Source organism: Phycodurus eques, chromosome 21 (assembly GCF_024500275.1).
Source record: "Phycodurus eques isolate BA_2022a chromosome 21, UOR_Pequ_1.1, whole genome shotgun sequence".
Classification (NCBI taxonomy): Eukaryota; Metazoa; Chordata; class Actinopteri; order Syngnathiformes; family Syngnathidae; genus Phycodurus; species Phycodurus eques.
In genome coordinates this window covers 11,789,458-11,813,262 of record NC_084545.1, presented here as the reverse complement: position 1 = coordinate 11,813,262, position 23,805 = coordinate 11,789,458, and the positions used below count along the sequence as shown (strand labels likewise).

Below are 23,805 nucleotides of genomic sequence, written 5' to 3'. Positions count from 1 at the left end.
TATTCAGTATATGTGCACGCAGGTGGTAGAAGTGAGCAAGACAACACTGCCAATGCGGCAACATTGTCGCTGTATTTAGCGACTTTAACAACCCCTCTAACAATTATTTTGCAAAAAAGCAAATAGCAACAATGCCTACAGTGGTCCTCCTGGTAGCAACATTCTTGTTTCTTGCATGGTGGGAGGAGAGTGGGATCCGGACTCATAATGATTTGGGAGTCCCAACTAGGAATTGCTAATATATGTGTATACCAAACACTAATATATTAGTGTTTGGTGCTCATAGTGTCGGCACACTTTAAAAATATAGAAATAATTATGCACACATGTAGACATATTTTTTTAATACTGATTTTAATAGTGATATGATGTTAATGTCATTTAAAAAGTACTTATAATTTTAACCTTTTTATTTCCCCATTATAACAACATATATTGTACCATATTTATTTATTTTTTGACCTGTTGTCGTTTTAGCGTTCCTAGCTTGGAATACGTTTAAGGTCCGTGCTGATCCTCACATAATTTCCTTTTTGCTGTCACTGATAGCTTTCTGTAGCGGCATCACGACAAACAAAATGGGAAAAAAAGTACAGCACAGGTTTGTGGAGGTAATCTTTTAGATCAGTCCTAAATGGCTGAATCAGGACTTCAGATGCCTTTCAGTACAAAAGCCAAAGACTTTAACCTGCATAACTTCTAGGAAATGTACTCCCTTTTTTTGAGCAGTCTTATTTTCATTTGTTTAACTTTTGAAAGCTTTTTCAGGCATTATGGTAAGCAATCATGTGTGTTGTGCATTGTAAACTGGCATAAATTAGTAGCTTTGTGAGTGGAGTGAGTTGGTGTGTGTGAGAAAAGTAAAAGGAGGGAATATTTTTGGGGAAATAAATTATAATGCATTCGATTAGGGCTAACCATAATAGCCTGAAATTAAAAGGTCTGATTTTTTATTTTAATTAATTTTTTTTATTTCAACAGATATTTTCCTGTTTGCTAATGGAAAAAACAAATGACAATGGCATTATGCAAACCATGTTTTGCATTTGGTTAATTCCCCCTTCTGGGAAACCTGAGCATTAACTGGCATCAACTTCCACAGAAATCATTCTGTCAAAACATTTAAACACATTGAAAAACATAATAAAATGAGGTGTGAAACTGCATTGCTCGGCTGGTCCATGTCTGTTGTCAAACCCTGAAGCCACTCCAGCTCTCACCCTCTTTTCCCATGGAGAGTTGAACAGGCGAAGCAAGGTAACCTTTGCAAAATATTCGCGTCTTGGAAGCACATACCTTCCGTCAAATTTCCACCATGTTGATAAATAATTGCTTTTATACCTTGTAAATGGGCAATGTGCTTTGGCAACGGTCAGCACGATTGACTTTGTGATTGCCTTCCACTGGGCACCTTTGGAAATGTCTGTTTCTTAACGGAAATTAAACTTGTCACGTTTTGAAAAATTGTCACCGGAGCGGTCATAAAATTTGTTGAATATAACGACCAAATCGCTAGCTTGGCAACACTGACTATGCATTTGGAAACTGGCTCCCCTCTGTTTGCAGCCATGCTTTTGGAGTCAGCAATGCACTTCAGCCAATATGTTCTTTGAACTATGGAAAAGCTAAAACATTTTTTTTTAATTGTCCTTACAAATAAAATATAAAAAATACTATGTCTTAATTGCCCAGCCCTACATTCTACACATTACGATGTTTTCTGCCTGTTGGCATTTTCCTGAACTGGACCCAACTGTCAATTGAGGACCCATGTTTAGAGGCTCATTGAGCTGAAGATAACTTGTTATATGACTGTAGTTGAAGTTTTGAGTGACTTTTTAGTGTAGCTTTGTCGAACATTTTGGATGAATTTTCAGTTATATGGCATTAAGATTTCAAGGTTCCGCTGTAATGTGTCTGTTCTGTATAGAAGTCATGCTACACCTTCTTTGCTCAACTATTGGACTATTAAGCCATTTGTATTATCACATTGGGAGTTCTCTAAACTCAGTAATAAAAATACCAAACGAGTACTTCCTGCGACTTTTTATTGTGACTTTATGAATTTTTGGTTTGACATTTTAGACTTACATACTTGAGTTGTTCATGATAGATGTCTAACGAGTGACTCCGAATGACAGGCCTCTGCCTACCGTGCAGTTCACACGGTATTTATCTGCTTGTTGTACTTTCACAGACAGTTTTGTAATTATGTTTTACCTAGCAACAAAGCTGGCTTTTAGCTGGCTAAAAGCAGTCTGGTCATGTAAACCGTAAACTACGTTTTACATGCAAAGGGATTGTGAAACAAGTGAATTCTTCAACCTCTGGGGAGGCTTGTCATTCATTTATTACAGTTTCAAACTCACTTTAATCCTATCATCTTTTCAGTTAAGTTCAACTGTCATGTCCTTAACTCACACGCACATGTGGGCTGTAGCAAAACATCACTTGCTGTCCCTGTGACCTGAGGGACCAGACTCATGTCAGCCGATCTGTTGGAAGTGGCAACATCAACAGTCACCACATGCTCTGAATGCGTTGCTATGCCATCTGGGCTCCATGACATACACCTCATCCATAATGGAGTAATTCCATCCCCTTACACGGCCTTTTGATGGCACCCATTGTCTAATTAGGCCACCCTCTGCTTGTCAGGTGTTGTTTGAGCTTGAGAGGGAGAGTTGGTCTGGGGTTCACATTAGCTCAGTTCCTTTGTCAATCTCCTGAAGGGGACATAGGATCTGAGCATCTGTCAGTACAGTATCTGGACTTCCTTTCAACTTGAATTTTCTCATTTATTTGAAGTCTTGTTTTTTTTTCCGCAGCATAAAGATAGATGACAATATAAAGCCAAATTTTGCTTTTTTGACCGTTTAATTGTGTACCGTCTTTGTTAGTACTGATATAATGATTCTATTTTTGACTGTATAAAATGCAATATACTGTTCCCTTTAAAACTACAAGCTTTTTTCCCCCCTCATTGTCTAACAACTGAGCATGGAAAACAGTCGGGTGAAAATGTAGAGGAGTGAGGTGAGGTTGATCTCTTTTTAAATCAAGACTGAATTATGCTTCTCAGTGGAGTGGAAGAAAGTGTAGAGAACCCACAAATAGGCACTGATGCAATTAGCCTTAGCGGGATATGCTTTATCGCTCTTCAAGTATAAGGGGAATTCTAACCTCATGACTGCAAAGGAAAAGTATGAGTCATGAGGCTGATTTACTGCGATTAAAACATGGTTTTGGTCAAAGTTTTATAGAGCTTTGATTAGGTATGGGTAATTGATTATAGGCATTGGTTCGGTATTAGATTTTGACGCGATTGATAACCGTGTGTAAAAACATTGCACTTTCACGGTATTTCAATTACATCTCTAAAATGTATTATTTTGAAATAGTTGGGTATATAACAGGAATCTTTTTTTTCTTCAATTGAACACACTTTGTAGGTACATACAGTAAGTGGAATTCTTTTAAATGACAACCTTTATTGTCATACACATAAAGAAAACAAGCATTACTTTCTAAATAAATCCAAATAAGAGTACGTACATCACAGAAAATGTGTGGGTACTACTCTGCTCTTCTCTGCTTTGTGAAGTAACGTCAGAGAGCGGAACAAACTGATGTTATCCATGTTACTTAGCTGGTTATCTGCCTTGGTAGCAGTTCCAGTATTTGTTGCGCAAATTGTAGACGCCCTAACTAAGTCTCGTAGCTTGTTGCAAAAGTTCATTTCAAGCCAACATTATAGTAATATAATAACCTTACCATGAGTTTTTCAGAGAATGATGATAGTGCCCTCGTAATTGTGATATTGTATTGGAAATATTGTCTCAAATACTTGCAGCCACTCTTCGGAAGCACATTTTGCATTTTCTTCCTCTACCAGCTCTACCGACTTTTTCGACAAGGGGAAAAGTCATCAGGCTCACTGACTGCTTGCACCAACTGTGGGATGGGGATGGGTCGTGTCACTGTAGTCTGCATGACTACACGTCTCCTCACGCCTCCCCCAAAACTCCCAAAAATCAGCTCATACGACTGATGGAACGTTTTAGTGGTTTTGAAACCCTGACCTTTTAAATACCTTGAAACTGATAACCGGCCCATGTCTAATTGATTGTTAAGTATTTGAATGATTGGAACAGATTAATGGAGACGAAAATGGAAGACTGACGTGGGAAGGTTGGCCCCATCCATGAAGACCTTTGCCTTGGCATAAGTTCTCTGGGCATCATTTATTCTACTCAATACAAGGCTAGCATGGAAACCGAAGTTCAGAACATTATGAATGAGATTTTCCGCCCCACCCACCCACCCACACACACACACACACAAATAAAAGATGATTGTTAATTTTCCCAATGGTCACTTGACCATTTGTTTTTAATGTTAGGTAGATTTAGAAATTCTAGCGGATATGATGAAACAATGTCAAAGTATAGCTGCTTTTTATTTTTAGTTTTTGAATAATAACTGTAGTGCACCCAAATCATGTATGTCTGTCAAAAACAATTCCTGGATTTCTTTCTCCTACAGTGCTATTCTGATGAACTGGTCAAAAATAATGGATCTGTGTCACGTTTTTTATTTTATTTTTTGCTGTTTACCCAGTTGTGTTTGCAGCTGTGAAACTTTCTGACTGACGCAATTGTAGTGCAGCATGGCACAAAGTAAAATTACCATTCTTTCTCAATTTTGTTACACCAGCATTGAGTTCATATCGCAGCTCTATTGAACAATAGAGCTGCTTATACTATGAAATCCTGCCTTGCCATTTCCAGAGATTGGGACTTGAGCCATTGTGATTTGGACTGAAGTCGACTCGAGTCACTGTTTTAAAGGAGAAATGGGGCCTTATTGGTGCATATTGCACTAACAAGTTAATTTTATGTATTTTCTGCTCAAGAAAAGGAAACTGGCAGCAATTTCCAATCATATTAATCCATTTTGGAGCCAATGGTATATGACTAATTGCACTTGGAAGTTGGAACACACCTTTTTCATCTCCACCAGTGCTACCAGTACAAAGGTTAGTTTAGAGCTATGATGAATGAACTTTTTTTTTTTTTTTTTTTTTTTTTTAACGATGGTAACGGAAAACAGCCTTGTGTGGTTTTTGTTTGGTTGGATGTGCCATGCCTTTTTTTCTGCCTTTTGAGAGTTCACCAAGGCCAAGTGGTGAGGAAAAAGCCAAATGTCACTGTGATTTTCAAAGAGGAGATGCCAAGGAAGAACAGATGATTACAGGACAAGAAAAGGGAAAGTATCCATTAGAAGGCAAATGAATTGCAGTGGAGATTGTTACAAAATGAGATCTGAGAGCACTGGGAACAATTATATTCGTTCAGTGAACAAAGTAAGAGATGCTCTCAAGCTTTATGGTAAAATTGAGGACATATTGATCTGTGTATGACCCTTTTCTCTTCAATCCACCAACTACTAAACTCCTTTTGATATACTGTATTTTACATTTTAACTTCTAAATTTGGAAAAGATTTGGTAGATTGAACAATATAATAAATTCATGTAATGACTTCTCTGATTGTAATGGTTAAAACATAATGGTCTTAAAACATTTTTTTTATAACATTTTTTTTTATAAAAATGCAATTTGCAAATCTCCCCCCCCCCCCCCCCCCAAAAAAGAGAAAAATATTGAAGTAAAAATACAATTTATTTTTTAATTTATAGTTTTTTAAGGTGGACGGAGGTGCATGTTCTCCCCATGCCTGCGTGGCTTTTCTCCGGGTACTCCGGTTTCCTCCCACATCCCCCCCAAAAAACACATCCCCCCAAAAAACACCCTTGTGCGGACAAGCGGCTCGGAAAATGGATGGATTAAAAAAATATCAATACATTGTTGAATAGGTGAGTCTGCAGGTGGTGAACTACGACTATGCGGGGGTCCGCTCAGTGTACTAAATACATTTAAAAACTTTTTAAGCAACTGTCAGTCATTATGATGACCACGCAGTTTCATTTATTCAGTTGTACGAATTAAATATATGAAATATAATTGGTTCTATTACTTTTTTAAAGTGACTTTTACTGTTTGAAATAAATGATTTTTCACCTGTCATGGGCATTTTGTATCTTACAGTGTGACACAAGGCTGATGTTACTGTTTATGGAGTCATCGACTCACATTTGCTCCATTGAGTGATGGTTGGACCTTCATTGGATACTGCTTCCACACTGCCAGGCCACACTTTCATGTACAGTGGGTACAGAAAGTATTCAGACCCCCTTAAGTTTTTCACTCTTTTTTATATTGCAGCCATTGGCTAAAATCATTTAAGTTCATTTTTTCCCACATTAATGTACACACAGAACCCCATATTAACAGAAAATAACTGAATTGTTAAAATTTTTGCAGATTTATTAAAAAAGAAAAACGGAACTATCACAGCCATAATTATTCAGACCCTTTGCTCAGTATTTAGTAGAAGTACCCTTTTCAGCTAATACAGCCATGAGTCTTTTTGGGAATGAAGCAACAAGTTTTTCACACCTGAAATTGGGGATCGTCTGCCATTCCTCCTTGCAGATCCGCTCCAGTTCTGTCAGGTTGGATGGTGAACATTGGTGGACAGCCATTTTCAGGTCTTTCCAGAGATGCTGAATTGGGTTTAAGTCAGGGCTCTGGCTGGCCCATTCAAGAACAGTCACGGAGTTGTTCTGAAGCCACTCCTTCGTTATTTTAGCAGTGTGCTTAGGGTCATTTTTTGACCCTAGGTTCGCCTTTTTTGAAGGCGAACCTTCTGCTGAAAAATGTAAGTGGGTCTGAAAACTCTCCGTACCCACAGTACACACCAAATAACTGTAACAGGCCAATGATATTCTATTCTATTTTAGAATAGTGCTCATGTTTCACTAAAGAACACTGCAGGAGGAAGCCTAATTGAGGGAAATTTTCTGCCAGACAGTTTATTAGGCTTTTGATTCCCAGTCACAGTTGATGTGTTTGGGTTTCCATATTGACACACTTCAAATACGTACAATGTATTGGTTCTTTTTATTGGTGGGTTTTGTTTTTGTCACAAAATGCAGACGTTAGCCATTCTGTTTACTGTTTTGATGATGAGGAATACAGAGCGTCTGGGACAAGCCAAATCCCTAAAGCGTTTTTTTGTGGGAAAGCCCAACTGACCCCCTTCCTCCCAAGATCTGAGCAGTGATTCCCTTTGGCAGGATCTTATTGGGACACTGAGAGCTATGTTATGGCAATTCCATTTCCTAACAAGCCAAACAACACAATAAAAGATTGCATTCTGCTCTGTAAAACTGACATAGATTCTATTTTTTTCCTGATTCTTTCCCTTTTATTATGAACATGTTCTATTAAAAAGAGCCAACTGGTCTGTTCTTTTCTGATCTTATACCAATGGGGTATAAGATGTTTACTATATTTTTTCAAAGCTGTTCCTGAACAATGTATGAGAACTGTTTCAGAGGTATGGCACAAGTCCACAATAGATGTTGTAAGGGGACATTTAATAGCTAACTGGACTCAATCTGTTTCTATGAAATGCATTACCAAATGATAAGAAAGCAAATGAAATTCTTCAAATCATTGTTTTCAATGCACACAAGCTATGTTAACATAGAGCAAAGATAATAATTTGCTGGTTCAAGGCATTCTGTTTTTGCTGTACAATTATGATAACAATCTTTCTAATTTAACACTCCGTACAAGACTGAATAGGAAATTTATTATTTTATTAAGACTGAATTTAAAAACCCTGAACAAGACTATGATGTCTAATCTCTCCTTCCCTCTCCCCTCTCTTATTTGTGTTTCTTTGGTTATAGACGTGGCTACAAAGATATGGCTACCTCCCTCCTGCAGACCCCAGAATGTCAGTTCTACGTTCTGCCCAAGTCATGCAGTCTGCTATCGCTGCCATGCAGCGCCGCTACGGCCTCAATGTTACAGGAACTCTGGACAGCAGCACCATAGAGTGAGTCACACATGCTCATGAAATAGCTCAAAATTTGCTGCATCTCTACAAAAAACACAACCAAAACTGTCTGACTGTTTGACGATGTCTTTTTTTCCGGGATCCGTTTATTAAACTGATCTATTGTGTGTAGGGTTGCTCAAGGGTGGAACATTTCTGGTGAATTTCTAGAACATTTCCAAATGAAGTTCCAATTTGTATTTTTTTTTTTTTTTTTTCATTATTATTTTTTTTTTACGCTTGGGAGTTTTGCGAGGGCATTACCATACTTTAATTGTTAATTTTTTTTAAATAATTTAACTCAATCGGCATTGTATTCTGAAGCTTGCTGTTCGCAACACAAAGTAAAAAAAATCAACTGAGCAATGGATCGTAACTAAAATTTGTTAGTAGTTGTACTAGTAAGTCAAAGTACCACTTTACTTGCAAGAAATCTGGTTATTTTAGTCAGGATTATGCAAAAATATACCCCAACTATCAATAAGTTTTCTATTAAGATCCAGTCTTCAAATCTGTAAATTCCTGATTTATTCTATTTTAATTCCCATAAATTCCTGTTAATACCCATGGAAAGTTTTCAACTTTGAACATTCCTGGAGTTTTGCAACCCTAATTATGTGTGTTTTTTAGTAATACCAACTGAGCTGCATTAGGGATTTTAATTTTTTTTAGATATTTTATTTTGGCCACTGAATTGTAAAGTGGTAATGTCACCGCCAGCTGAGTGACTACTATCTAACCAATGGACTGAAACAGGGTGGAATGTGATCAGCTAACGGTGTGCCTGTTTTTCTATTTCCCCATTCCTTCTCTCTGTGCAGCAGTAACACACTAAGGTGAGGTGCCCTCTGAGTGTAATATGTGTATCGATTAGATAATGCACACTGGTGAAGTGTGTGAGTTAGGAGAGATGTGCATGTTGTGTTTAGTCCTCAAAATAAAAGGTTTTTGTAATGTGCATTTATGCATTTTCTGCTCATTGTCTGCAATTGCTCAACTCTTTTCACATAAACAATACACACTTAGATATACAGTACAGTAGATAAGCATAGTAGTCTATTTGTCAATTAGTTAAGAATTCTGCAACTTGTGTGGAATTGATCGTGCCAAAATGCAAATGCTAACCCTTGAAGAAAATGAGACAAAACTATAGTGTACTATTTGGCAGAAGCACTGTAGGTAGTTAGTTTGCACTCTTAAGATGAGCGTTGAGTAGCCCTATGGTAACTTCTAATAAAGAGTAGTTTAGTCAAATGGCCAACACAGTAATCTTTCTTGTCACAAATCTCACGGGATCTGAACACGTTTCATTGGTAACAGCAGTCCTCTACTATCTCCTGCAGATGGATGAAGAAGCCCAGATGTGGGGTTCCTGACCAGATAGCAGGTGCATCAAAATTCAACGTCAGGAAACGGCGGTACGCCCTCACGGGACAAAAGTGGCAACACAAACATATCACATACAGGTGAATGAATGCCTCTCAAATCTTTTCATACAAGAATTCCCTTCCACATTTTTGCTTGCAGTGCAAAAGAACATCTGATTCTAACAGGTAATATGTGAACTCCTGCAACAGCAAGGAAGCTGGAAAACATGAAGGTCATCGTAAGTTCAATTTTGCTTTAAAGACAAGATTTAGTGTGCTGTTGCTAGCCCACAATTTGTCAAATCGCTTCTTTCTATAATGTGGCTTGCTCTCTGGCTTTCTGTTTTATGGGACAATCCTTAATCCAGTAGTTGTTTTTTTGTCTACTTTGAGGATAAATGCGTGGCTAATATTAGATTCGACACGCAGCTGTTTTGGGACCGTGTATCACTTGTGGCAGACCTGCTTAAGCTCCTGCTATTTCCAGTTTTCATTCATAGTTGTTACACAGGGAATTGAGTTTGGAAAATGATTCCGCAAGACCTTTGTTTCATTTGCGATGGCACAGATCAGGCAAATGGTCAGGCTCAGTGAGGGCTGCAACACTAGATATGTGGAAATGAAGGGGAGGAAGGACGTAAGGAGGGAACCAGCAGCAGAAAGAAATGCGCTGCAAGAAGAGGCGGAACCCCCCGCTGGAAAGTTGGGGATATATTAGGGTTATGTAATGGGATCGAAGGATTTTCAGAGTATTTGCTCTTGTGGGTATATTCGTAAGGGCCGTGTGCTTGGCTGAGTCAGCTTTGCCTCTAGCTGTCAAACTGCTGCAATGGAAGTAGTGAATGTGGTGGATTCTATTTCTTCTTCTACCTTTGACACTGGGAAAAGCTTTGCCACAAAGCAGTGCAGTCCGGTTATCTCACCACATACAGCTTTAGAATGACAGATCATGGCGACATTCGCTACATAAACCACCATAACCGTATAACACAAGCACAAAGCAAGGTAACGCGCCAATAAATTCACTAAAGGTGACACAGTCAAAACAAACAAACAAACACAAAAATGGCATATTGTATTCTTTTTTTTTTCTTGAGATTTGGCTGTTTACAACAAGATAAGATTTATTTGTGAAAAGGAACAATTTGCCATGTTCCCTTTCCATTAATTTGATGTATAGTGATTTTGCAAGTGGTAATTCTTAGTCAAATAGACTTTAGAGTGTCTAGTTAAACCCATTATCTACTAAACTGCTCTGGACAGTACCCCAAAGGAAGAATGTAAAAAAGCCATATATTATAGATTATTTATTTCGGACCATAGCTAACTTTTGACAATGAAAACTCACAAATAGAGTATCTGCACCCAACTTTGCTGCTTGATAGAAACTGGACTCAAAATGAATACGAATGATAAAAGCTCAAAATTAGAGAACTTTAAACTTCAATGAATCTAGGATTTTAGTCTTTGCCTTCTCCATTTGTATATTTACTTATTTGTAAAAAATGAAGATAATTACACACCTAAAGACAATGATTGTTAAGAACCATAACTGTTTTCTAAAAGAAAAATCTGGTTCATTACAGCTGGTCTAATAATGTCGATCAATTTTAACGAATATAAAATGTTCCCATGTAAAAACACACTAGCTAGGCAATGGTTTTGCTGGATGATTTATGGGGATCATAACTTTTAATTGTTGCATAGGAGCACAAAAAAAAAGGTAACAAACAAAGGTCTAACCATCAAAGACCCAATTTAAAGGAAAAATATTGAATAAACACAGTTGATCAATAAGCTTTTTGCCGTTCATTATTTAAATTACAACCCAAAATGGAATGACACGTTTCTGCAACTGAATCTTTAATGTCCTTCCAGCTGTCTCCATCTGCTGCGCTCTTGGTTTGATTCCAGCTTTGGTCACGGTCATGTCACCTCCTTAAAATATCCATCTTTCGCTTTCAAACTCCTTAAATAATCATCAAAAAAAAAAAAAAAAAAAAAAAAAAACAAAGCTGGTGATTTAAAAAAATAAAATAAAAAAAGGCATAATTAATGCATGGGTGCCCAGTGCATGCTCGTTTCCACATAGCTGGATACAGTATCTGCTGTTGGGAGGCCCTAATTAGCTTTGGCATCCCTACTGTTTTCCCTGCATGCAAGTGCTATTATAGCGCATGAGATGCATCCAAAATAATTATCAGCTCGCAACACGGAGTTAAATAGTTGATATGGTCTTAGAAGGGGTTGAATTCTTTCATTTGCCACTTTGCAGCTGCTTGTGTTTTGCACTGAACTCCTTTTTTGTGTCCTTCAAATGGGATGCATATATGGCTGTGGAATCAGCTGAACCAACTTCCGTTCTTAATCAAGTTACAACACTTGTCAGTAGGCCTGAACGATATGGACATTTCATATCTCGATATTTGTTCCAAAAATCTCTACGGGTTCATTGAAAACTACCGTACGCATTTTTTCAGAAAGATAAAGATTAAAAAAAAGAAAAGATAATACAAAAGGATTTGGAAAGTGCCGTTTTATGGATTAGAACTCACTGAACTCACCAATAAATTAAGTAGAAATCAAACATTACACTTCCGCTCTCCTTTAAACAATAGATAACAAATATATAATGCTGCAATTGGTGGAATGTGAAACAACAGTGCAATATCTTATCTCCAAAAGACAACATAACTGTATGCAGGAAATGTATTACTTACAGAACAGGGGTAGGTGTGTGTGTGTGTGTGTGTGTGTGTGTTTGTTTTATTGTATCAAAGTGCATGCATGCAGGGGTTTGGTGCATTAGCATTACACGGCAACTTCTATAGATTATCTGACAGGAACTCTAGCTTCTTAACCATGTCTGCCTTCAGACAGGACCCCTCACAACTTACGATGTTGCACAACGTCTTGAAATTTCTCTCTGAGGGAGGCGAGCTTCAGGTCTGTATGTATTTTCTTAGCAAGTTGGTGAGCCGGGGAAAGTTGATGAGCTTCATCACAGTTTTTGCCACCTGCACAACACCTCCCTCCGTTTTAGATCCCCTTTTGGGAAGCGAAAATACCTCGAAATAATGGAGGATGACTTATTTTCTTATCATATGCACACATTTTCTTTTCAAACCGCATATCTAGTGTATGCATTCGTGTCTCTCTGGAGGGACTGATCAATTCCTCCCTCGGATGCTTGTCATTGTCTGGCATTAACTGTCGATCCATAGTTGTTGGTCTTGTCTTGATTATAATACCAAACAGAGCAGAACAAGGACACATATTCGTGCAGAATTCTTGGAGCCCTTTATCTCCATTTTAATCTTAGTGGCCTAATTAATATTGTTCCAATATCGGCAAACTTGTTCCCTGATAAGTGGTTCGGAAAATGGATGGATGGATGGATGTATTTATCGTGTCATGGCTCTTGACTCAAAATCACTCTTATGTCTCCTGAAATGGCGGCAATCAAGTAGAAATTGTTTGCTTATCTACAGTATCTCATTCTTACACAACCAACATTTAGTGTAATTGTATTTTTTTTTAAATCAAGCATTTCTTGATATGTGATGTGTTAGTGCGATAGTTAATGGCGATTTGGAATGTGATCATAGCAACAAGTTGATGATTTGAGTTATGTGTGATATCAAGGAATATACATACATGGCATGCACCCTTAATGTAAATCACTCAACGAAACGAAAGATCATGTCTATAACGCAAGTCTCCACGTTAATGTTGAAATGGAATACAAATATTATGTTTTTTTTCACATTCCATACATTTTCTGCCAGCCTGCATTGTCATTGATAGTATATTGATGGAATAGCATGTTTTTTTAAAAAAATATTTTCTATTACTATAAAGGCTTGGAAACATTGAATGCTGCTCTCATCACAGTCTGGATTTGAAAATTGGATTGATTGGTGATGTTCAAAGCAAGCTTTGCTGATTTCACAATCCAAAAGTTTACTTCTCTGTAATCTCTGTCTATACCAGTACTTTTTAAAAAGCTATTTAAAAAAAAAAAAAGAAAAATCGATATTTGAGTCCTGTTCAGCTACAGCAGCAGGCAGGCTTATCTTCTCATAAGCTGTTGGCAACTAAACCAGAGTGAAACCAAATTTTAAGACCATGACAAATATTTCCAGAGCATATAAATCAGAGAGAGGTTTTCCTGCCATGACGAACCTGACTTTTGCTTTCAGCAGGCAGTGAGCTGTTGATAAGCCTTAATTAGAAAGTAGATTTGCGAAGGAAGTAGAAAATTGTCCAGTCCTCTCCACACCTGCAACATATCAGACTAGGCAGGGTGGACTCAGCAGCCCTCGCTCATAAACCGCGCCAGGTAGTTCTGTGTAAGCAAGCCTCAATGAGCATGAAATGGCAGAATCTTATTTTTAACTTTGTATTACTGCAGTGTAAGTACTCTGTGTACTTCAATCATTTATTTCCCATTGGATTATATGAAACTGTCAGCTGAGGGTAAAACTTTACCAGTTTTGACTTCTACCGTTTTGTCAATTTAGCTCTTCCATGCATATGCGAACACTGAGCAGTGGGGGTATTGGTTGTTAATATGACAATAATACAGTACATCAGAAAAAAAAGAAAAATGACAGTGGACTCCGCATTTTTTTTTTTTTTTTTTTTTCTACTTTTTGCCTAAATGGTTTACATGCTGGGTGGAACATTACTGGTCCGCCTCACAGTTTTGAGGTTGGGGGTTTAAATCTGGGCTCCGGCCTTCCTGTATGGAGTTTGCAGGTTCTTCCCGGGCATGCATGTGTTTTCTGCGGGTACTTGGGCTTCCTCCCACATTCCGCCAGGACACCTGCAGGCTCTTGTTGAGGTGTGAATCGGAGAGTGAATGATTGTTTGTCTATACAGTATGTGCCCTGCGATTGGCCGGCAACCAGTCAAGCGTGTACCCTGCCTTTCACCCAAAGTCAGCTGGGATAGCCTCCAGCACACCCGCGACTCGGTATAGAAGATGGATGGATGGATAGTATACATGTTTTGAAAACCTAATGTTACATATCCCTTTTGTATGTTGTATCTCTACAGCATAAAAAACGTGACACCCAAAGTTGGTGCTGAGGAGACCCATGATGCCATCCGGCGAGCCTTTGATGTTTGGCAAAATGTGACCCCGCTGCGCTTCGAAGCTGTGCCATACAGTGAATTGGAGCGAACCAAGAAAGACGTAGACATTACAATCATCTTTGCCTCTGGTTTCCATGGTGACAGCTCACCGTTTGACGGTGAGGGTGGCTTCCTGGCCCATGCCTATTTTCCAGGGCCAGGAATTGGAGGAGACACACACTTTGACTCGGATGAGCCATGGACACTGGGCAACCCCAACCATGATGGTAAGCATTGCTTTAGCTTCTAATTGCTGTCTCATGCAAATGAGCCAGTGTCCCCCCACCTGGCTGTACAATGCAGAGTATGGGTTTTGGTGAGTGGCTACTTGTTCTCAAACAGCTCAGCATCTGTAGAGAAAAGCAAGCATTCAAAAAGATGAAATAAATGCCTCATTTGTAAACGGATCAGTTGTGTTTTAGTGTAGGATTTAGTGCAGCATTAGCGCAAGCCAATGAAAATTGTTTTAAGTTCCACGTAAACAAGTTAAAGCAACTTTAGCTTTAATATGATAGTTCTTCCGTGCTGTCTGGCACGTGGACTCGGGCCATCGCCTGAAAATGGTGACTAGTCGAGCTGCCAAGTTTTAGGCTTGTGTGGGCGGTGTAGGGAAAATTAGCCAAACTGTTCCGTCACAATCCAGCAAAGTTTTGAACTGCTCGCTAACAGACACATATTCGGAAATAGTCATCTCTAAAAAGATTGACATTGACTTTGTTGTTTCATTTCACACTTGATGGTGGGCATGCACACACTCCAAAGACCCAACTATTTGTGTGCAAGCAATTCAAAAGTCAATTTTCCATTAAATGTCCCCATTAAGTGTGGTGGGATGTGTGTGTGTGTTTTTTTGGGGACTTTTCTACTATTATATATATATATATATGTATATATATATATATATATAAAATTATTATATTCTATTATTGCCCTTTACTTCCATAATCTATTAGATATTTCAGATGTTTTAGTTATTTCATTATAAGAACAAAAGTACAGTTTAAATGAGAAAAAGTAAATCCACTCTTGCCTCTTTGTCATGTACCATAAAACATGCCTTTTAATGCTAGACAATTGTTTTGTTGACATGTGCCACTTTAGGGTATATCATGGTATACATTAAAATCCCTTTGCGGCAATGGTATGTTTTACGATATAGAATTAAATGTAAACATTACAATGGATGTATTTCTGAATGGCTTATATGGTCCCTTAGCAAAGCTAAATTGATTAATAAAGGATAAAAAAAACAAGAAAGCAAAAGAAAAGATATAATGCAATTTTGAGAAAATGTATCTGCAGCTCTTAAAACTCAACATATTTTTTTTTGACTCTGGTGCAAAATTGTTCAAACAAACACAATTAGCATTTCTAATATTGTAAATAAAAACCTTTAATTATTTTACTATCGCTTCACCCGTAAAGTCATCTGGGAAATTTGAAGTCTCTATTTCTCACTTATCAATTACGAAATGGATCGTAAGGCTGATATAAAACTGTAGTGCGACTTGACCACAAGTCTGTTGTAGTTGCAAAAACACTATAATCCACAGAGGTCTTTTTCAACTTTCTATCAGAGCTGGCCATATAATTTGGGCTTTACTGTCTCATTGAAGTACTTGCAGCTAGGCACTAGGTATTGTGGATCAAGGGCTTTAATCATATCTTGAAACCAGCTGCTTTCCAATGTGTAAAAAGTAAATGTCTTTGCACAAGTGCATCGTAATGGCTTTTGTAATGTCAGTCCAACGCTTATGCTTTAGAGTCCAAGTCTCTAACCAAGGCCAAATTTATAAAATCTATACTGCCTATCATATCCCTGTATATGTGCTGTGTGCATATTCCTGCACTCTTCTGTTGTGATTTAGGTTTAATATTTTAGGGAATGCTCAGGTTGGTCTTGGTCAAAGTAACCAGTAAGAGATAAAACTGTTTAATATACTTTAGTTTTTAATCGATTCTATAATAATAATATCCACTTTCACTCCACTCTCACACTGATAGTGGGTTCGACCTTTGGGTTTACTGTATATTAGAAGTGTAGGACTTGCATTCAAGTTTTTGACAGATCGGATGATTCGTATTTGTTATTGGATGATGAAAGGGCTTTCTTCATCTATGTCAAGAATGGATCAACAAATATAGTAAGAGCAAGCTAAAGTAGTTTGGAATTTGTCTTAACAGAGAGATGTTTTTAGCAATGAAGTTCTCATTAAATCCAATGGGGCAAGTCTTCCCTGCGGTCCACAGAGAGAACTCAAGGAGGAATCATCATTCTGGTTACTGAGTCATGAGTCTAAACAATGACACAGACTACTGAGCCATAGATAGTGGAAGACAAATTAGATTTCAAAAATAAGCAAGAAAGTGCCAGTGACTGGAAGAAATCGCATCAGAGGTAAGAGAGGAAAAAAGAAAGGAAGGATAACAAGAGAATGCCAGACTTTTTCCCCCAAATATTTGTGATTCAAGGGCTCACAAGTAAGATATCCTGTGATGGAAAGGCTGAGGAAGAGACATAGCAAGAAGTAAAGGAAATATTAGATATAATATTAATGGCAGCACGGTGGACGACTGGTTAGCACATCTGCCTCACAGTTCTGAGGACCGTGGTTCAAATCCAGGCCCCGCCTGTGTGGAGTTTGCATGTTCTCCCCGTGCCTGCGTGGGTTTTCTCCGGGCATTCCGGTTTCACACATCCAGTTTCCCACATCCCAAAAACATACATTGTAGGTTAATTGAAGACTCTAAATTGCCTGTATGTGTGAATGTGCGTACGGATGGTTGTTTGTTTATATGTGGCCTGTGATTGGCTGGCGACCAGTTCAGGATGTACACCGCCTCTCGCCCGAAGATAGCTGGGATAGGCTCCAGGACGCCCTCGACCTTCGTGAGGATAAGCGGTACAGAAAATGGATGGATGGATGGGTGAGAAGAACGCACAGGAGATGTGTGGGAGCTGTTGAGCACAATATGGCCGATTCTGTCTAACACAGGACTCTAAGCAGAAGCTGAGTGATCTTCCAGGCTTAGATAACAGTTTGTCAATGGCTTTAATTCAAGAATCTGAGTGTGTCGGTTCATGGAATTGGCTAAAATCCCTCCTTCACGTTGAGTAACACAATGGCAGACAACAACAGCCTTAAGTGAGTCTGTTGTTTGCCCCTACGATCCACTCCTTCATAGGGCTGCCACAAATGATTATTTTGCTAGTGGACCAGTCACCCATTATTTTTGTGATTGGTCGACTAATCGAATCATATGGCTGGCATCAGGTCGAAACCTCCCATGTCCAAATTTGGTCAATTCCATATTTCTTCCAACTTTTGAAAATGGCTTGCTCTCTTTGACGATAAAATGTTAATGGCTGTAATCGTGAAAGTGAGAGTTTTGGAGGTATGAGGATTATGCCCGATGCCAGCGATATGTAAATTTCATCTTATCACACCAGCAAGGGCGGCATGGTGGCCGACTGGTTAGAGCGTCAGCCTCACAGTTCTGAGGAGCGGGGTTCAATCCCCGGTCCTGCCTGTGTGGAGTTTGCATGTTCTCCCCGTGCCTGCGTGGGTTTTCTCCGGGCACTCCGGTTTCCTCCCACATCCCAAAAACATGCATTAATTGGGGACTCTAAATTGCCCGTAGGTGTGAATGTGAGTGTGAATGGTTGTTTGTTTCTATGTGCCCTGCGATTGGCTGGCAACCAGTTCAGGGTGTACCCCGCCTCCTGCCCGATGATAGCTGGGATAGGCTCCAGCACGCCCGCGACCCTAGTGAGGAGAAGCGGCTCAGAAAATGGATGGAGGTAAGATTTTGTTGGGGTATTTTTTTTCTACTGTTCTGTAGTCATAGCTTTGACGACAAAAAAAATACACCTCATGAAAGTCGGTTGAGAAATGAGGAAGCTCTGATTTATTTGCAATGTACAAGCATTGCCAGTGATGAGAACGTTGCCCCCGCCAAGCTACGTGGTAGCCATGTTGCTAAATGCCTACAACAGCGTATTGATTTTCTATCCATATACAGTATGTGGTTATAAAGTTATATTAAATACATATGTGTGCTAAGGCTAATAAAATAGTCATCGTTAGCCTTAAGATAATGTTAAAATTTACAGCGTTAAGCAATTAGCTCACAATATTAGCTGCTAACTAGCCAAATAGCTTACCGAGATGACTGTCCCTCTTTGTCAGAAAATGAATCAGCCCCACCTTACTTCCATTTTATACGCTCATACATAGCTGTCATGAAAGGCATGTTCTGTCCCGCAGGTTTTGCATCGTATTCCTCTTCAGGACCTTTGGTGAAATGCTCAGATTTCGAGCTCTGTTGCTAATGCCGGTTAGCCATAGTTTTTCCGGGTGTGTCACACGGCTAACCCAGATGACCACTACTGTGCATGTGCGTTACCAGAAAGACCCAGATAAACACCATTGCACATGTGTGTCACAGCCTTCAAGCAGACAACAGGTGAGCACGGCAAGCAGCGAGAGGATTCAAATTCACTTTTGAGAGAAAAATAAGCCACAACAATTAATCGAATAGTTGAAAATTATGATCAATAGCCATTACTCGTCAACTAATCTTGGCCCAACTCCTTGAATGAAAAGCTGCATGTATTAAAACACACAAATGTGCAGGTTAACACAAAAACACAAACTCACAAACACTCTCCACAAGTATTGGTAATACCATCCTGTGCTGCCTTCGAGAAAGGGGAAGCATCTGCCCTTGAAGGCTGTGATTCACTGTCTTCAACTAAACATGCCGATACACATACACTCTCAACACAGGCCTTCTGCAGTCCACACTCACACTTTTTAAAGACATCACATAATGCACGCTGACTGATTACACACTTGGCTTCTGGCTTCCTTGCCGGATATGAACATGCACATTAGCTCAGTTTGACTTCTTGTCATTGGTAGAGGGTGCCTATATTTCTCTGTGATGATTATTACATATTTAGTGCTGAGATATGAGCGTCATTTGCACATATATGCTTCTAATATTGGGTGCTTTGTTTTTTTGTTTGTGTTTTGTGTTTCCTTGGTACATATTGTTGAGTTCCTAGGCACGTGTAAAGTTTTGGCCAGTATACCACTATTAGGGTTGCAAAGTTCCATGAATTTTTAAAGGTGGAAACTTTCCAGGGGAATTAACAAGTTATCGGAATTAACAGGAATATTTGGGAATACACTGGAATCCGTTAATTCTAAACACAGACACACACAAACACACGCACGCACACACGCACACATACATACACCACCAATGAGTTCCTTTCGGGTAAACTGCCAGTCGGTAATACCTAATCCCTCGCATCGTTGAGGAGAAGGACCAGTTGGCACCGTGGTTGTTGGCACCAGCAGACTGTGGATGTTACTGTTGTTATTGTTGTGGATGATGGGGCCACCAGTCAACACTGGAGACATAATCTTTGGTCTGCTGAGAGATAAAACACATGTATACATGCGACTTAAGCCCTCATATACTGTGGCTCTTCTACGTTCACACGTGATGTTCTGTCTAAACCTTTAACCAGCAACACAGACAATTGTGAACGGATTTCTCAAAAGCAACATCCTGTGAGGAAGTTATTCACATAACACACAAGGGACTGTAGCTCCTCTTAAGATTCGTTAATGGTGTTTTAAGAGTACTGGAGTGTCATTTCCCTTTCCTAATGTAGCTTCAAGGATGAAGTGAGAGATTCTCTGCAGAAGGACCAAAAGCAATTAGACAAAAGTTGTATCAAGTGAATTACATAAAATCTAAAAAACACACACACAAAAAAAACACTACATAGTTGTATGGTGGTTGTTTGCATTTGAGTCATTATTTTTAATATGAGAGTCAAATCACTGTTATAAGCTTCTGGTGAATAAAATGAGAGAGCAAATACAGTATCTCTACATTAAGGTTCAGTTAGATATAGCGATAAAGGGAAACACTCAGTTAATGTGATTTTATATTTTCACATTGCAACATTGTGTTCACTACTGCACTACTTTCTCTAAGGAAGATACCATAAAGGTAAATTAGTACTATATGTAATAAGTAAGAGCAAAAGTTGCTAAGAATAAGAATATGATACACGATTGGACCATGGCATTGGAGTAACCATATGACATACAGGTATATTTTGATTCAATTTGGGATATCAACTGTTTTGCCGAAATGGACAATGGTGATTGTCAAGGGTCACACCATGCTAACCTCAATTTTGTTCAATATGAATTTATATTAAACAGTAATTTATTGTTATAATAAATGGTTTTTATTTATTTATTTATTTTATTTGTTTTAATAAGCTTATACTTACTGTATCTGCGTCTATACTTGTGGTATAAGGTTTTACAATTAGGAAATAAATATGTTGAAAAATGATACGCTGACCTGTTAGTTACATATACAGTATACACATTAACATTATATCAGTATTTAATCAACATTGACCAAAAAGTGTGTGTGAGTGTGGTGACATTATGATCACCAACCGCTAACTTATATTAGCCGTTCCCAGTTGGGACTCCCAAATTATAATCAGATCCTCCTCTCCCCTCCACATTGCAGGAAATTAGAGTGTTGCTAAAATTAGGACCACTGTGCCATTGTCGGTAGTCACTTAAAAAAAAAAAGAGTAGCTAGAGGGGTAGTAAAAGTCGAAAATACGTATAAGCCAAATATAGCGAGCATATTGCTAATTTTGAATCAAACAAGTCTTTGCAGATCCAAATATAAGCACCACTTTCAAACTAAAAAGCTCTGCATACAGTATTTTATGTTATATTTTACATTTCATAAAGGGGCTGCCCAGAGACTGTAGATAGCCCGAATGTGGCCCACAAGCTCTACTTTGTCCGAGTGTCACTGTTTTTGGGACTGTTTTCAATTTTGTCTGTCAGCGGGTCATCTTTTTGTGCGGAAGTTGTGGTGATTTATTGGCAAACTAATTGGAAAAAAAAGAAACAAGCAGAAAATGAAAAAGAAAAATCCCATTTTGACTTTGTCATACAGAAATGATTATCTTGTACAAAAGCAGTGTACCTCGTCCCCAATAGGGAATGTTAAACACTAAATATGATGACCAGCTCATACAGTTGATGCACAGGTAATCAGACTCATACAAGAGTGACTCATAACTCCCAGTATGTCCTCAAAGACCTCCAGCAAGATCAGTAAAAAAACATGGAGCAATGCACCTCATATTAGTTAGGTTGAAGACACAGGAAATTAGACATTCTTGGCCTTCAATATTTCTGTCACTCTTGCCCCAAGTATGAACCAAGAGGTTAGAAAAATATGATTGAAACAATGAGGAAAAGTGGCAGTCATGTTACCAATTGGTTGAATTTGAGAAGGTTGAAAAGATTTTCAATAATTTGATGATTGGCCAGACACAGATTTGAAGAGCAAGTATCAGTCTCCCTGTCTACTTAAATCTGCTGGTATTTGAGGCAAGTCAAGTCAATTGTTTTTCTTTACAGATTTGCTTTGGCAGCCTATTAGCAAGGAGTTGCAACAACTGAGCCTCAATGTCACAAACGCATGAACTAGTTTTTCAGAAAATTAGGAAATAGTGATTTTGTCAGTGAAAAAACACTCTTCTTGACACTTGATATATGTAGAATAGGTGGGAATTAAAGGGCAGATATTGAGCAAATGGACTGTAACAAGATTCCTCCTGGGGGTTCAAGTCATCTCGAGGAGTTACTCTATCTTTAGAGACATTCCTTCTGAGACTGGGAGGTAAAGTCTATAATTTCCCTTTTATTTGAGTTTTGTAATAAAAAGTTACCAGTCACCCAGTGCTTGGTGTCTTTAAGACACACCTAATGTTTGCATAGCTGACTGGTTTCCTTTGGTTTAGATAATAGATACAGTTGCTTGTTGTCTGCATAAGAGTTGCAGTTAACAGAATGCTTTCTAATAATACTGCCTAAGGGAAGCATGTAAAAACAACAGGATCCATGTGGGACCTCATGATAAACATCTACACACACAGATTCTCTATTACCAAGAGATACAAGTGGACGAATAGGATTTAAATCAGTTCCTTTAATGCCAGTGACATTTTCTAATCTTTCTTTTAGGATGTGGTGGTCAGTTGCGTCAAATGCCATACTAAGACCTTACATGACACTAAGTACAGAAATCAGACATTTGTCTGGAGCAACAAGGAGGTCATTTGAAACGTCTACCAGTGCGGTTTTAGTACTATCATGTGTTGTAAACCCTGATGGAAAGTCCTCAAGCAAGTCATTGTTTCACAGAAAGTCATGTAACTGGTTGGCAACTGCTTCCTTGAGAATCTTGGCCAGGAAAGGAAGGTTGGATATTAGTCTGTAATTAGCTAGGACATCAGGTTCAAAATTCGCTTTTTTAAGTCACTTTAAATGACTATGGTACACAACATGTGTATGGTACATTGTATGGTAGATGGAAAAAAATAATTGCCATTATAAGCCTAGTGTAAAGTAAAAATAGGGTTGTAGAAAATCAAAGATATTTTTGGTGTTGCTACTCCTGAATGAATTCTACTAGTTCTGTGCGTCATCCCTTGACTAAATTAAATCCACTTTTTACATTAAGATCAAGGCTTAGCAATTTGATGTGTTGCCAAAGCGCTGTTAAAATGACTACTATGGCACAGTACAGTCTATACCTGTGCTGAGGTCAAACTGTCTCACAGTTATGAAGTCTCGAGTTCAAATCCAGCCTCCCTGTGTCGAGTTTGCATGTTCTCCTCATGCCTGCGTGCGTTTTCTCCAGGTACTCCGGTTTCCTCCCATATTTCAAAACCATGCATGGTAGGTTAATTATCCATAGGTGTCGATGTAAGTGCGAATATGTGCCATGCGATTGGCTGGTATAAACCACTTCTTGCCTGATATCAGCTGAAATAGGCGCCAGGACAGCCACGACCCTAGTGAGGATAAGCGGTTCGGAAAATGAATGGATGAATATGACAGCACTTACAATGGTTGTTAAAAATGGAGGTTAGAAAGTAAAACGAAAAACAATTCTTTACAGGGATTTTACAACATCCCAATTTTCTGTATTGTGGTGATGTATCATAACACGACTGTTTGAGCATGCAGTGTCCTGCTCTCACTTCTTCCTCATTCAACATCCTTCTGTCTTTATCTTTGTCCCTTTTATCTCCACTAGCCAGATGCTTTCTCTTATCTCTCAGGAAAATAATAATGGCAAGATTTTGAGGATTTTTTTTATTTCCGGTGAAACATGTATTTATCTTAGTCTTTGAATCCTTAGACTGTCCATTGCCAAATTTGCAGACGTAGTCATGAAACAAAGTACTTCATTGT

General features: G+C 38.6%; 1 protein-coding gene across 2 annotated transcripts in view; it reads left to right on the top strand.

The window, feature by feature from the left end:
* Nucleotides 1-23,805, top strand: part of LOC133396541 (matrix metalloproteinase-16-like) — a 55,626-nt gene that overhangs the window by 6,825 nt on the left and 24,996 nt on the right. Inside the window, exons 2-5 of one of the 2 annotated variants that reach the window (XM_061666519.1) lie at nt 7,822-7,970; nt 8,792-8,806; nt 9,314-9,436; nt 14,399-14,703. In XM_061666519.1, coding sequence (XP_061522503.1) covers nt 7,822-7,970; nt 8,792-8,806; nt 9,314-9,436; nt 14,399-14,703 — 592 coding nt within the window. The remainder of the gene's footprint in view (nt 1-7,821; nt 7,971-8,791; nt 8,807-9,313; nt 9,437-14,398; nt 14,704-23,805) is intronic. The other variant, XM_061666520.1, reaches the window with a different exon arrangement.